At 34.9% G+C, this 14,582-nt stretch overlaps 1 protein-coding gene across 3 annotated transcripts in view; it reads right to left on the reverse strand.

Moving 5' to 3' along the window:
* Positions 1–14,582, reverse strand: part of LOC150088830 (constitutive coactivator of PPAR-gamma-like protein 1 homolog) — a 283,787-nt gene that overhangs the window by 140,380 nt on the left and 128,825 nt on the right. For all 3 annotated transcript variants that reach the window (XM_090369687.1, XM_090369686.1, XM_090369688.1), the window contains exons 4-5: positions 5,160–5,267; positions 2,767–2,909 (exon numbers count right to left, since the gene is read on the reverse strand). In XM_090369687.1, the coding sequence (XP_090225813.1) occupies positions 2,767–2,909; positions 5,160–5,267 (251 nt within the window). The remainder of the gene's footprint in view (positions 1–2,766; positions 2,910–5,159; positions 5,268–14,582) is intronic.

Here is a 14,582-nt window from a genome sequence, read left to right on the forward strand (position 1 = left end):
ACGGGCTCGAACCCCGGTCTAATCAAGAAGCGTGTGCTACGCACTGCTGCTCCTTCCCACCCTGATGTTGTGTGCAAAGGTGCTACTCATAAAGATAATTTTCTTTGAATTTCATAAATCTAGTTACAAAATTACTAAGAAATTTATCTATCAGCAACCCCAACATAAATTGTTAATTGTATCAAATAGAAAAACTTTGCATTTGTCCTACATTATGCACAAAAATAATAGAAATATGTATGCCACTGATATTCTGGTGGTGGGGCCGTCAATAACACTCTTTCATAAATGCCAGCAGAATTGAGTTTTTAAAATTGGTATTTCATCAACTCCATGAAGGAAGTGAGGAGGGATTATGCTGTTAGTTACGGAAAATGAAATAAAATCTAAGGAAGTGCATCCAGGAGATATTGGTGGGCAGTTCAATGTTGAGTTAGTTTGGTGTGACCTAATAAACACTGGGAAAGGGAAAATGAGAGTAGGAGTGTGTTACAGGCCTAATGACTCTGATGAGTACAATGAACAATTGTGCAGAGAAATAGAGTGGGCCAGTAAATCCAAATGTCTTGTAATGAGGGATTATAACTTTCCAGATATTGACTGGAACTTGTGGATTGGTCACTCGCACGATAGCAAGACTTTTGTGGATTTATTGGAGGATCGTTTTCTATAGCAACATGTTTGAGGGGTAACCAGAGGGAGTAATACTCTTGATTTGATTATCAACAGTGATTATTCATGCATTAAGAATTTGCAGATAAACGAATCATTAGGTGACAGTGATCACAGTGTACTAATGTGGGATTTACTTAAAGATGTAATTACCATCAAGGGTAAAGGGAAGGGTTTTTGCCTTCGTAAAGGTGACTACAGTGGTCTCAGACAGTTTTTAAATTCTATACAATGGGATCTACTGATGATGTTAAAAATAGCAAATTCTAAATGGGAATTAGAATTAATTGCTTCAAGGAATTAATCTTGGAAGCTACTAGGCTTTTCATACCAACTAAGAAATACTGTTCAAGATTTAGACCTAAATTGATGTCAGATGAACTAATGAGGTTCATTGCAGAGAAGAAAAATGCATGGGGTGCATATAAATTATCAGGTGACACAGAAGACTACAGCAGATATAAGTTAGTCTGCAATCAAGTCACAAAGGAGGTTAGGTAAAGTGAAGGTTGATTAAGAGAAATCCTTGGCAAAGGATGCAAAGAAAAACAAGACTTCTTTACTTATGTAAATTCTAGAAGGTAGGGGATGAATCAGATTGGTCCACTTGATATCGATGGTTGAACTATTGATGATCCTGCTAAGTAAGAAATTTACTTCAAACTTTTTAAAAGATTTTAAAATAGCTAAAACTATTTGGTGTTATCAAAATTATACAGTCTTGTTCTGTGAAGGACAATGACCAATAAAAGAAGTCTATACTTGTCCTTTCAAGTATTTTTACAGGCAGAAGGATTTAAACCACCAGCAAAAACGAGTTTTTAAAACTTTTTTTTTTTTTTGTGCTAGGAGCAAAAGGCCTTATTGCTCCTAGCACAAAAAAAACCTTTTTCTTCACAATGAGCCTCCCTTCCCCTAGTATTGCACTAATTTCAAATAAATAGCATTATCACAGGGTTAATTTACCATGTAATTAAAAATTAAAAGACTTCAACAAGCCACAAATTAGAGAACAGCTGCAAAATGACAATTTCACAACTAATACATGCAAAAAAAAAAAAAAAAAAAAAAAAAGTCACAGTTTGATTATCATTCATTTCCTGATATTTACATTTTCCTGAAATTTGGACCATTTTTCTCTCCCCAAAAATCACATAAAAGGACAGAGTTTTACTGTATATAAATTTTCTGTTTATACTCCAAGAGAGCCTTATAAACGAAAGGAAAATAGAAGTTTACAACTACGGCGATTACTATTGCCATGCATGGTGCTCACTATACTATTTTGCAATTTGGTTAGTTGATTATTTGATCAGAAAGAAAATATATGCATAAGATAATAAACCAGTGGAGTTATTTGTTCTTTTCAAAATAAACTAAACAAAGAAACCTAATAGGTAGGACACCTTGTTATAGTGTTGCTGGTAAAGTTTATAAAAGCAGTAAAGATAACTTATTTTATCATGTGCAAGAAAGACACTGAAAATCACTTAAATGAAATTTGTGATAACAGATACAAGCAGACTTTCACCAAGCTAATTCACTACTAACCACAAGAATTACATTACTGAATAACAAGTCCAAGGGCAAACATGGTAGCAAAACAAAATATGCTACCTGAAAAGTGGCACATCACACTTCCCAATTTCATGTGAAAGATTAATATATTCAGATTTATACTAACCATTTTGATTATAATATCCATAAAATTAATGATATAACTGTGTCCATATCACATGTAGTGGCATAACTAGGGTGAGGTGGGTGGGGATGTGCCCTGGGCATCAAATTTGGGAGACACATTTTTATGGTTAAAAAATGCAAAAATTCCAAAAGAACAGTTTTCAAGGGGTACCATTTTTTTTATTTGCCCTGGCTATCAACCCTAGTTACACCACTAATCACATGTACAGGGATAAGAAATTATATAAAAATTTGAAATGAGGTATAAATATTCATTTTAATAAATCTTTTTGATGCAGAATAATTTAACAAAAATGTGTTAACTTTTATTTTTTTATTTGACTTTGTATAAGTCAAATAAAAAAAAATGCTATACTGTTTTATATTTGCTGTAGCTACTGTATATCCTACCTCACTTTCTGCAGTTTCTGAGGCAAACTTTGAACCTTCTGCTGGTGCTTCTTGATCATCTTTATTTATAGAAAATGAATTAGCTCCAACAGCAGAAATATTCGTATCTTTGTTAGTATGCTGGATATTCTGGTTTTGTCCACCTAATAATAAAATAAAATTAAAAATTAAAAAAATGGAATCAAAAAAATTTTAAATAATTTCCCCAATGAAACTGATGAGGATATACAGGAAAAGTTAAGTTTGCTGATGGCTTTAAAGTAGGTTGGCAGTAAATAACAAAGACTAGACCATGCTGTTTCAGAATGACATTTAAATTGGTTACACCTACAGTCTGAAAGATAGCAACTGAATTTTAACCCAGCTATACATAAGTTTTGCATTTGGGGAAGAGAAATCTGGGAATGGCTTCCCACAGTTAAAAGTGATTCAGGATAAGAAACATTCGGGGGTTATGATACAAGCAGACATGAAGTTTCCCCTTGCAGTGTAAGGAGGAAGTCTCAACTGGCAACTACTTTTCAATGTGTTTGGAGGAAATTCTAAGATGCAGGAGTCAGAAATTTTAAAATTAAATATTTAATTTTTTTCTGTTTTTCTTGTACGTAACTTACGTACTAACATATGTAAATTCTAGCATTTTATTAAATATTTATCTATTTTCTCATTATTATTTGTAATAGGTAATTTGATTTTTTTTTTTTTTTTTTTTACTTGTATGCAGACAGTAGTTAGCATCTCTTCAGCATTACTTGTTGCAGCAATTGTTAAACATGACAGTGTTTAATTACATAGATCATTACTAAAATATTCTTTTTTTGAAAATAATGAAACAAACAGCAAAAAATCTGGCTAATTTGCACAAGCAAATCTTAATACGTAGAGTTCACTGAAGTTCGTTTCTCCAAAGGTTAAGTTTTGTGCACATTTTGCTATGATTAATTTTAGATGATTATATAAAATAGAAGATAATGTAAGAAGCAACAATGAGGTATTCATATGCTTATTTTTTGGTAAATATTTAATGTTTTTCTTTTTTGGTGACACTAACTTATACAAAACGTGCCTAGCCATGAAACATTTTAATGAAGTTTTAAGGAGATAAAGTCCTCCTTTATGTAAAATTCCCTTTCAGAGATGAGTTATATACCACATTTGCCAGCCCACACGACACTTTTTTGCCCCTTGCAAAGGATGCCTAAAATTCTTCTGCATCTTTTGGTTGTAACATATGTTAAATACCATGCAGTGGTTGGTCTGTATGTGGATTCCCCCCCCCCCCATAATCAGACTGTATATTGCAGGGGTGAACAAGCACACATGCCATGCACAGCTGTTGTTAGTAGCATACTTATCAATCTGAAAAAATAATATAAAAAATCAAAAATGAACATAGTTTAAAAAATGCCACTTTATTGTCAAAAATCATAGCACAGATCTCATCGTGATAGGAACCCATTGTTCATATTTACAACTTTTTAGCATTAATTTAATGCATGTTAGGAATTAGCAAGCTTCGTGACCTCGATTCTGTAAGGACAAACATTTATTCATCAACTTATATTAAATTTATTTTATAAACATGAAATTACTTAAATTTTATTACAAGCATTGAGCATATACAATAACTCCTTTATGTAATTAGCAAAAACATCTGGTGCAAGGATCAGTGAGGGGGGGCATATTGATTCTGGCAGCTTATGAATATGCCCCTGGGTGGCACACAATGCACTTTTAACATACGCAGCAAGCTGCAGTAAAAGGCTGGCAATTCTTTGTAACACCCACATATGCACGTCTAGTAAGTTGTTTCTGAAAAGGATTACACAGACTACACACAGCTCTACCTTATCAACCCCCACCCTGCTCTACATGTGCAACTGGCAGCATGATCAGTCCAGCTTACCAATACTGATACTAATTCACTTGACCTTATTGTGACACTCAAAAATCAAGAGAGAGTCTCTTTTAGTAGCTATGCTTCTGTGTTCATGTAGCAGTATGGTGGTTTTAATTTGTTGTGCTGATGAATACTTTTTAGCTGCTCTGTTTCCATTTCCAAAACCAACCAAGAAAATGATACCCTTACTTGTGAATTTGAATTTCAAATATATAAAATAAATTATATTTTCCAAAGTTCCCCTTCTACAAACTAGGTGTTGTCTTATGGTTTGGTGCATCTTACTGTCCAGCAAATACAGTAATTACATAATTTATACATAAATTATATAAGCTCTATATATATTATATAATTAAATTTTAAACAACTACTCAGAAATCAACATATTTAACTTCAATATCATCAGAAGAAGAAAGTAACTAAAATTCAACTGGCTTCAGAATAATAATTTAGTTAAAAAAAATTAATAAAAGCACATGCAACAGATTCTTACCACATAAACCCTGTGGTGATCTTTTATGATGATCCCGTTGTTGTGGGTGAAATCCTTGACCCTGTTTTGAAAAAGGAAAGGGAGAGTTTCCAGGTTGTGGCGGAGAACCTGAATAAATTTATAACAAAAAAGTATCAGTAAATAGTCACCACTTACTATGAATAAAATTCTTTACCTAAAACAACATTTAAAAAAAACTTTCTTTTCAGTACTTTAAAAAAAAAAAAACATGTGACTATCAAACAAGGTCCTACGACATAAACCTCTGCTTAAAATGCACACAAAAAAAAAAAAAAAAAAAAAAATTGCTCAGGGATAGAGGGAAGAAATGAATTTTGTTCTAATTTGCTATAGGATAGAAGCAAATTACCTCATTATGAAAAATTAGCATCTCACTTATTAACATAAGAAAGGGAAATCTCTTAAGTTATGATTTTTCCCTTAAAGTTATAATGATTATTTCACATGATTAATGATTATTTGAAATAATACACGATTATTTCAAAATCTGAGTAATTTCTGTAAGTGCACAAATTTGGATTTATACATTAAAGCATAACAAGGTATTTCTCATATTAAATTTTCTAAAGTTGGCAATTAGTATAATAACTACGTATATTCACATTTCCATGTGAAGGTGAGATCTTGAACACAAACTTCCATCTTGAGGTGCAGCCCTTGCAACATGTTTACCCACTGAATGCAGCCCATTGTGCAAAAATGATTGGGACCACTGGTCTAAGCCAAATCAACATGAAACAGTTCAATAGCATTACACTAAAACTACTAACCTTCACTGTGGGTAAAATGCAGTCTGGATATGGCATGTACTATTATGTACAGGCCAAACCCAGATGAATCCAAGTGATACAAGAAATGTGTAGCAGGATTATTCAATACATATTACCCTCTGCTACTATTACGAGATCAAATGTACCTACTCAATGGACAATGGCAAGTTACACAATAGTTTTGGTAGATTTATACACTAAATCTCTGATTAATTAAGCATGGTTATAGTATATTTTTACAGTTGAATTATGTAGGATGGTTTTGTGCATTAGTAATAATGCACATGTATATATATTAAGTTACAATTGGTGGTGAGCTATGAACATTTTAACAATGGGCTCGCAGTTTTTCCGCTTCCTACCGAGTAAATTTGATCGGTCACTGAAGTGACGTCATCCGCGGCTTCCGCTAGAGGTGCTTCCCACGCTCGCACTACTAGTAGTGTGATTAGAGCACGTGACACATTTTTTGTGACCAGTATGACACCTCGAGTCAGGGGCTGATTTAGGGGGTTGGACAGATACGGCTTATTACAGCATAAGCAGCATATTTGAGAGGCAACCAGAGAGGGCAATACTCTTGATCTGGTTATCAGCAGTGATCATTCTTGTATTAAGAATTTGCAGATAAGAGAACCATTAGGTGGCAGTGATCACAGTGTACTGATGTGGGATTTACTTAAAGATATCATTACCATCAGGGAGGGGTAAAGGAAAGGGTTTTTGCTTCCGTAAAGGTGAGTACAGTGGTCTCAGACAGTTTTTAAATTCTGTAAAGTGGGATCAACTGACGATGTTACGAACAGTAAATTCTACGTGGGAAGCATTCCAGGAATTAATCATGAATGCTACTAAAAGTTTCATACCTATTAAGCAATATTGTTCAAGGTTTAGGCCTAAATGGTTATCATATGAACTAATGAGACTCGTGACTGAGAAGAAAAATGCATGGGATGCATATAAATTATGAAGTGACTCAGAAGCCTATGGCAGTCTGTAATCAGGTCACAAAGGAGGTTAGGCAGGCGAAGGCAGATTACGAGAAATCTTTGGAAAAAGATGCTAAGAAAAACAGCAAGGATTTCTTTACTTATATAAACTCTAAAAGGAAGGCGATGAATCTGATTGGTCTACTTGATATCGATGGTTCGACTGTTGATGATCCTGCTCAGATAGCAAACAAACTGAATGAGTATTTTGCATCTACATTCACACATGAGGAGTTATTAAGCTTTGAAAATGGCAGAAGGTTATCATATTGTAGCAGGGTGCTTAATGATTTTGTAATAACTGAGAGCAAATTGAAGGAGTAATTGTTGAAGTTAAACATAAGAAAGGCACCTGGGGTGGATGGGATCTATCCAGTTATATTACAGGAGGCGGCAAAGCAACTAAGCAAACCCTTAGCCATAATTATGAGAGCATCCTTGGACTTGGGGGAGGTCCCCACGGACTGGAGATGTGCAAATGTATCCCCAATTCACAAAGGGGGATCGAAGGGTGACACGAGTAATTACAGACAAGTTAGTTTAACTTCTGTTCCGGGTAAAATAATGGAGTCACTGGTTAAAGATGCATTGCAGGATCATCTAGACAAGACTGCAGCAATAATTCAGACACAGCATGGGTTTGTTAAGGGAAAGTCTTGTCTGACAAATTTGATAGGATATTATGATGTGGTTACAAAGGAACTGGATGCAAAAAGTAATTTTGATATCATATATTTAGATTTCAGGAAAGCTTTTGACTCTGTTGCGCATGGAAAACTATTGTACAAATTGGAGCAGAATGGTATTAAGGGTAAGTTGCTACAATGGATAAAAGGATGGTTGAGTGGGAGAAGACAGAGGGTGGTAATTAATGGATGCTGCTCTTCGTGGACTAATGTTATTAGTGGAGTCCCACAGGGTTCGGTGTTGGGCCCTCTGTTGTTTTGTATATTTATCAATGATATTGATGAAGGTATATCAGGCTTAGTGTCGAAGTTTGCAGATGATACAAAGGTTGGCAGGGTTGTTAATGACAGTAATGGCAGTGTACTACTGCAACAGGATCTAGATAATTTGGGCAGATGGGCTAAGAAGTGGCAACTGAAGTTTAACCTTGACAAATGCAAAGTACTGCGTATGGGTAGAGGTAACACCAGAGAAATGTACCAACTGTGTGGTACTACACTTAAGGTGGTAGAAAATGAAAAAGACTTGGGAGTAATTGTGCAGTCAGATATGAAGTTTTCTGAGCAATGCAGACAGGCTGCCAGGGCAAGTCATGGGGTTTTGTCAATGAGGGAAAAGGAGGTGATTGTCCCTCTGTATAAGGCAATGGTCAGGCCAGGCCTTGAGTACTGCATACAGGTCTGGAGGCCTCATTTTAGGAAGGATGTAGATTTGCTTGAGCATGTACAGAGAAGGGCAACAAGATTGGTGAGGGGAATGAAGGGATCCTCTTACCAAGAGAGGCTTAAGTTCTGCAAATTGCAGTGGCTGGAGACTAGGCACCTGCGTGGTGATCTGATTGAGGTCTGACAAGGTCTTGAATGGGTTGAGTACGCTGAATTCTGATAGGATCTTTCCACTTTTTCAGATTGCGAACCTAAGGGGGCATAAATTCAAATTAAGAAAAGAGAGATGTAGAATAGATGTGCGGAAATTTGCCTTTAGCCAGCGGGAAGTTAACTGCTGGAACAAACTTCCATTTGTCGTTGTGGAAGTTGATAAGTTAAATAAATTTAAGGAGGAACTGGACAGGCATTAGGAGGGAATGGTGTGATTTTTTTTTTTTTTTTTGGTTGATGCTGCATAAGTTAATACACTTGCTTTCTTGCATCATATGCCGCCACCACCACTACTACTACTACCCTTTAACCATGTGTATAAGTGAATGTGTAAAAGGTTCCTAGGTCTATCTAAAAAAAAAAAAAAAAAACCTTGTTTACGATGATAATGGCATATGACAGTGTATGGAATTCTAACTTTTTAGAATCTTTGAATAGTATGATGTCAACAATACAAATATTTGTCAACAATTTCTTTTTTCATTACATTTCATTGTTAGGTTCCCCTAACAGCTGCGTATGTCTCTTCAAAATATAAGATCGGTACATTAATCAATGCTATTTTACAGAGATATTTAGATACGTTGCACTCTCAAGTATACATCTCTTACTTTAGTTATCAAAAATCCACTGTATCTTGTCTTCCAGAAATTATGAAAATCTGTGAATGATCAAGAAAATATTTAGAATAAAAAAGTCCTTATTTCGTAAGCATATATACAAATCAAAATACCTAAAAGAAACACGAAGGATTTTTCGCATAAACCATCTACCACGTGCGTTCGTCACACGCTCAACTTTTTTATTATTTTATTATGGGCAACTATGGAAATACAATGGATACATATTTTTTATGATAAAATTTTAATATTGTGAATAAAAAATAACATGAAATATTTCCCATATCACAAATAACAAAACCTATCACAAAACATTCCACAATTATAAAAACAAATATTACATATAAAAAAAAAAAAAAAAAACTTTCTACAAAAAGTACACAAAAAATCAGATTACATGAAAAAAAATTGTCACAAATATCCAAGAAAAATTTATTCTAAAAATTGCCATGTACAATTTACTTCTTTATTAAGATTTGTTGTCGATCTTCTGCTTTGTTCAATAGCTGAGCGATGATTACAGAGGAATGATTTGACGCAATGATCTGGATCAAATTGAAGCAATGGTTTTCCATTTAGATGTATGGTCATCATAATCTGCAACGTGTTTAACTGTAAACGTTATTCATTCATTTATTCACACAATATTATTCATTACGGTGAAAGCTCGCTCAGCTTCAGCACTGCTAATCGCAATGGTTTCAAAGATATTTCTGGCTTTCTTAATTAATTGAAAAGGGAATTTCACTCGATTTTAAAGATAAATTGTCTTCAACAAAATCTCTAAAATCATTAATTTTTATTTCATATTTTATCAGAAAACTTAAATTTCTTATTCGGTTTTCACCGTCTTGCCACCGAGACAAAAGTTCTTTCACATTGCACAATTTCCAGTAGCATATGTTTAAAATTTCTTTCAATGGTATCGTTATTTTCTTTATTTAATTTAAAATCGCCCTGTTGCATTAATAACTTATCCTTTAAGGATAAAACAATGCATTTAATAATCTATCACGAGGTAATTTTTTTACTTTCAATTTCGATTCCTTCAAATTCTTTCCACTTCAACATGCTCTCAATTTTAGCTTCATAATTTCCTTCAGAATTTTTCAAATTAGCAATAGCATTCATAGTTTGAATAATTAATTTATATTCTTTTACCATTGTGATGCTGCGACTTTGTAAAGCTTCTGAAAGGTAAAGAGCTGCTGCAGGATGTCGATCATTAGCGCTAAATGGTTAAGAGATTCCAAATTTAAAAGTCCATTTAATAATCCTGGATTATTTAACTTCTGATTCAAAATGTTTGCACAAAGCGGGATAATTCCTCCAACCCACAATTGCTGTCCGCAAGCTACAAGTTGCTCATCGTTGCCCAAACACACAACCAATCTTTATAGTTTCCACATAAAGTTCTTTAGCAATCATCCTTAATTCGCACTAGTTTTTTGGAGATTGGTAATACAGTTTGTTTGTTTGTTTTTTTTTTTCAATTATTGCCTGTATGCCATGATATTTTATAGCATTTTCTACACAGTGAAAGGCTCGACAAAGTTTCAAAATCTGCCAACATTTCATCTTGGTATAGTTTACTTAATATCTTAATTGCCTCAATCCCCCTTCTACGTTGCTACTGTCACTAGTTTTGAATACAGTGCAAAATGTCAGAATCACACGGATATTTAGTTACTGTGACCATGTAAACATAGACAGGAGAAATTTACTAGAAGGCATGGATCACTCACTTCTCCGAAAAACATACGCCCGTTTGTCGGAGTAAAGGGTTGACCAGAGGCTATAATCCGTGTCGAGAATCTTCTTAATCCTCTGACTGGCTATAGAAAGCATATTGACTAGTGTGACTGCATAGGTTTTACCTAAATTGCCTCAAGGCCAGAGGTGAGAACGATGTATACAAACTTGTCTCTCCTAATCCATCGTTATACGGAAATTTTCTTCGTTCAACGGAAACTATTTTAAATGTAATTACCAAGGAAAATCAAAATATTCGCTATAAAGAAGTTTGTTAAACAGAGGTCAGACTGTAATTAAATCAAAAATGAAGCAATTTTAAAATACATAACTGATTGATTGCACCATTAAAATGCTGGGAATGGGGCCTCGCTCGTCCCACCGTAGTTTCCACTGTGGATTCTCAATAATTGCATCCAGGATTTCATTTGTAAAATAAATGATTGTCTCAACAATGGGCTCGCAAATTTTAAAAAAAAAATAACAATGGGCTCTCGCGAGCCCGCTATAGCTCACCACTGGTTACAATAACTACTTTAACAATTCCATTCATCCTATATAAACCATTAATGGAAGGAGACTTTGAAAGTACAAATGTACAATCAAAATAATTGAACATTTCTCCATCATTTAGAATAGTTCATATTATAAACATTAATGAGCTAAACAGTAATGATTTTGAGTGATAATTAATGGCCTAATGGTAGTTTTATAATACTATTTTATAATTCAAGAAATTAATCTTGGAAGCTACTACGCTTTTCATACCAAGAAATACTGTTCAAGGCTTAGACCTAAATGGATGTCAGATGAACTAATGAGACTCATGGCAGAAAACAAAAATGCATGAAATGCATATAATTTATCAGGCAATACAGAAGTCTATGGTAGATATAAGCTAGTCTGTAACCAAGCTACAAAAAAAGGTTAGGCAAAGCAAAGGCAAATTACAAGAAATCTTGGGCAAACCATGCAAAGAAAAACAACAAAGACTTTACTTATGTAAATTCTAGAAGGTAAGAGATGAAACAGATTGGTTCACTTGATACCAATAATTCAACTGTTGATGATTCTGCTAAGGTAGATGACAAACTGAATGAGTATTCTGAAACTACATTTACACGCGAGGAATTCTGTAGGGAAGACGAAACCAGAAGTTTATCAAACTCTAATAGAGCTAAATGAGAGCAAAGTGGAAGACAAATTGTTGAAGTTAAACATAAGAAAGGCACCTGGGTGGATGGGATCTATCCAGTTATATTAAAGGAGGCAACAAAGGAAGTAAGCAAACCCTTAACCATAATTATAAGAGCATCCTTGCACTCGGGGGACGTCTCGACAAACTGGACATGTACAAATATATCCCCAATTCACAAAGGAGGATCAAAGAGTTACATGAGTAATTACAAAGCAGTTAGTTTATCTTCTGTTGCAGAGGAAATAATGGAGTCAATGGTTTAAAGAAGTAAGGTAGGAACAGCTAGACAGGAATGCATTTATACTGCAGTCAAAACAGGAATTTCTTAAGGTGCAATCTTGTCTGACTAATCAGATTGCATACTATGTCAAAGTAACAAAACAACTGGAGGCAAAAAAATAATTTTGACATCTTATAATTAGAATTCAGAAGAGCTTTCCATACTATTTTTCTAAACTAAAAATTTTTTTCTTAGATTTTTCTAAACTAAAAAGGACAGAGAATGATCTACATTTTTTTGGGAATGAGAGTAGCCTTGTGGAAGTGAAGTTTTTAGAGCTCCGGATAATAGAGAAGTTTTTTCTGTTTTATTAACTTAAATTGGCATATTAACTTATTTTCTAGAGTAACTTTATATTCCTAGTTATGATACTTAGTTTAAATTTAACTTAGATAGAGATTTCGTAGGTTATTACTTAGTATCGGTAAGGGTATCCAATCCATGTGTTTTACAAGTTTTGCAGCTTCAGTGAACGAAGATGCAAGGGCGACACAAGTAATTATAGACCAGTTAGTTTAACTTCTGTTCCAGGAAAATTAATGGAGGCACTGGTTAAAGAAGCACTGCAGGATCATCTAGACAAGACTTCAGTTATAGCTCAGACACAGCATGCTTTTGTTAAGGGAAAGTCTTCCCTGACTAATCTGATTAGATACTATAATGTGGTGACAAATGAACTGGATGCAGGGAATAACTTTGATATCATATATTTGGATCTTAGAAAAGCTTTTGATACTGTTGCACATGGAAGACTGCTGAATAAATTGGAGCAGCATGGCATTGGAGGCAAATTGCTGCTATGGATAAAGGGATGGTTGAGTGGGAGAAGACAGAGTGGTAATCAATGTACACTGCTCATTGCAGACTAATGTTATTAATGGAGTCCCTCAGGGTTCATTGTTGGGTCTATTGTTGTTTTCTGTATTTATAAATGATATTGATGATGGTATATCAAGCTTAATATCCAAGTTTGCAGACAATACAAAGGTTGGCAGTGTTGTTAAGAACACTAATGACAGTAAGCTGCTGCAACAGGAACTAGAAAAGTTGAGCAGATGGGCTGAGAGGTGGCAAATGAAGTCTAACATTGACAAATGTAAAGTACTACATATGGGAAGCAGTAACCCCAGAGTAACGTATCAATTCTGTGGTACTACACTGACAGTGGTAGAGAACGAAAAGGACCTGGAGGTAATTGTGCAGGCAGATATGAAGTTTTCTGAGCAGTGTGTACAGTCTGCAGGAGTAGCTCATGGTGTCTTGTCAATGACATACAGGAATTTTTTCTAGCAGGGATAAGGAGGTGATTATCCCCTTGTATAAGGCAATTGTCAGGCCATACCTTCAATACTGTATACAGGTCTGGAGGCCTCTTTTTAAGAAGGATGTAGAGCAGTTGGAACAAGTACAGAGAAGGGCAAGATCAGTGAATGGAACTAAGGGGTGCTCTTACGAAGAAAGGCTTAAGTTTTGCAAATTACAGTGTCTGGAGACTAGGCACCTGCGAGGTGATCCGATTGAGGTGTATACAGCGTTGAATGGTTTGAGCATGCTCAATGCTGATGGGATTCCTCCTCTTGCTCAGAATAATCACCTGAGAGGGCATAAATTGAAATTGAGGAAAGACAGATGTAGGATAGAATTGCAAAAGTTTGCCTTTAGCCAGCGGGTAGTTGGTTGGTAGAACAAACTTCTATCCTTTGTTGTGGAAGTTATTAGCCTAAATAAATTTAAGGCTGAGGTGGACAGGTATTTGGATCGAATGGAGGGATAAAATGTGAGTGGCTTTTTTTTCTTCTTTTTTTTTCTTTTTGGCTGATGCTACATAAGTTGCTTTCTTGCATCATATGCCTCTACTAATGCTATTGCACATTAGCATGGACATATGATACAAGAAAGCAAGGTTGCAAGGTTATACAGCGTTAGAGAGAAAACAAAAGAACTCCACCCATCCACTCACTCAAACGGTTTGTCTAGTTCTTCCTTGAATTTATGGAAACTATCAACTTCCAAAACGACAGATGAAAATTTGTTACAGTAATCAACCACCTCTGCTGGCTAAAGTCAAATGTCCACACATCTATTCTACAACTGTCTGTCCTCAATTTGAATTCATGTCCCCCCCTTAGGTGCATAATCTGAGCAAGAACAAGGATCCCATTGAGCTTGCTCAAACCATTCAAGATCACATACACCTCAATCAGATCATGTTGCATTTGCCTAGTCTC

This window comes from Mastigoproctus giganteus, chromosome 3 (assembly GCF_048544385.1).
Source record: "Mastigoproctus giganteus isolate SK-2022 chromosome 3, ASM4854438v1, whole genome shotgun sequence".
Taxonomy (NCBI): Eukaryota; Metazoa; Arthropoda; class Arachnida; order Uropygi; family Thelyphonidae; genus Mastigoproctus; species Mastigoproctus giganteus.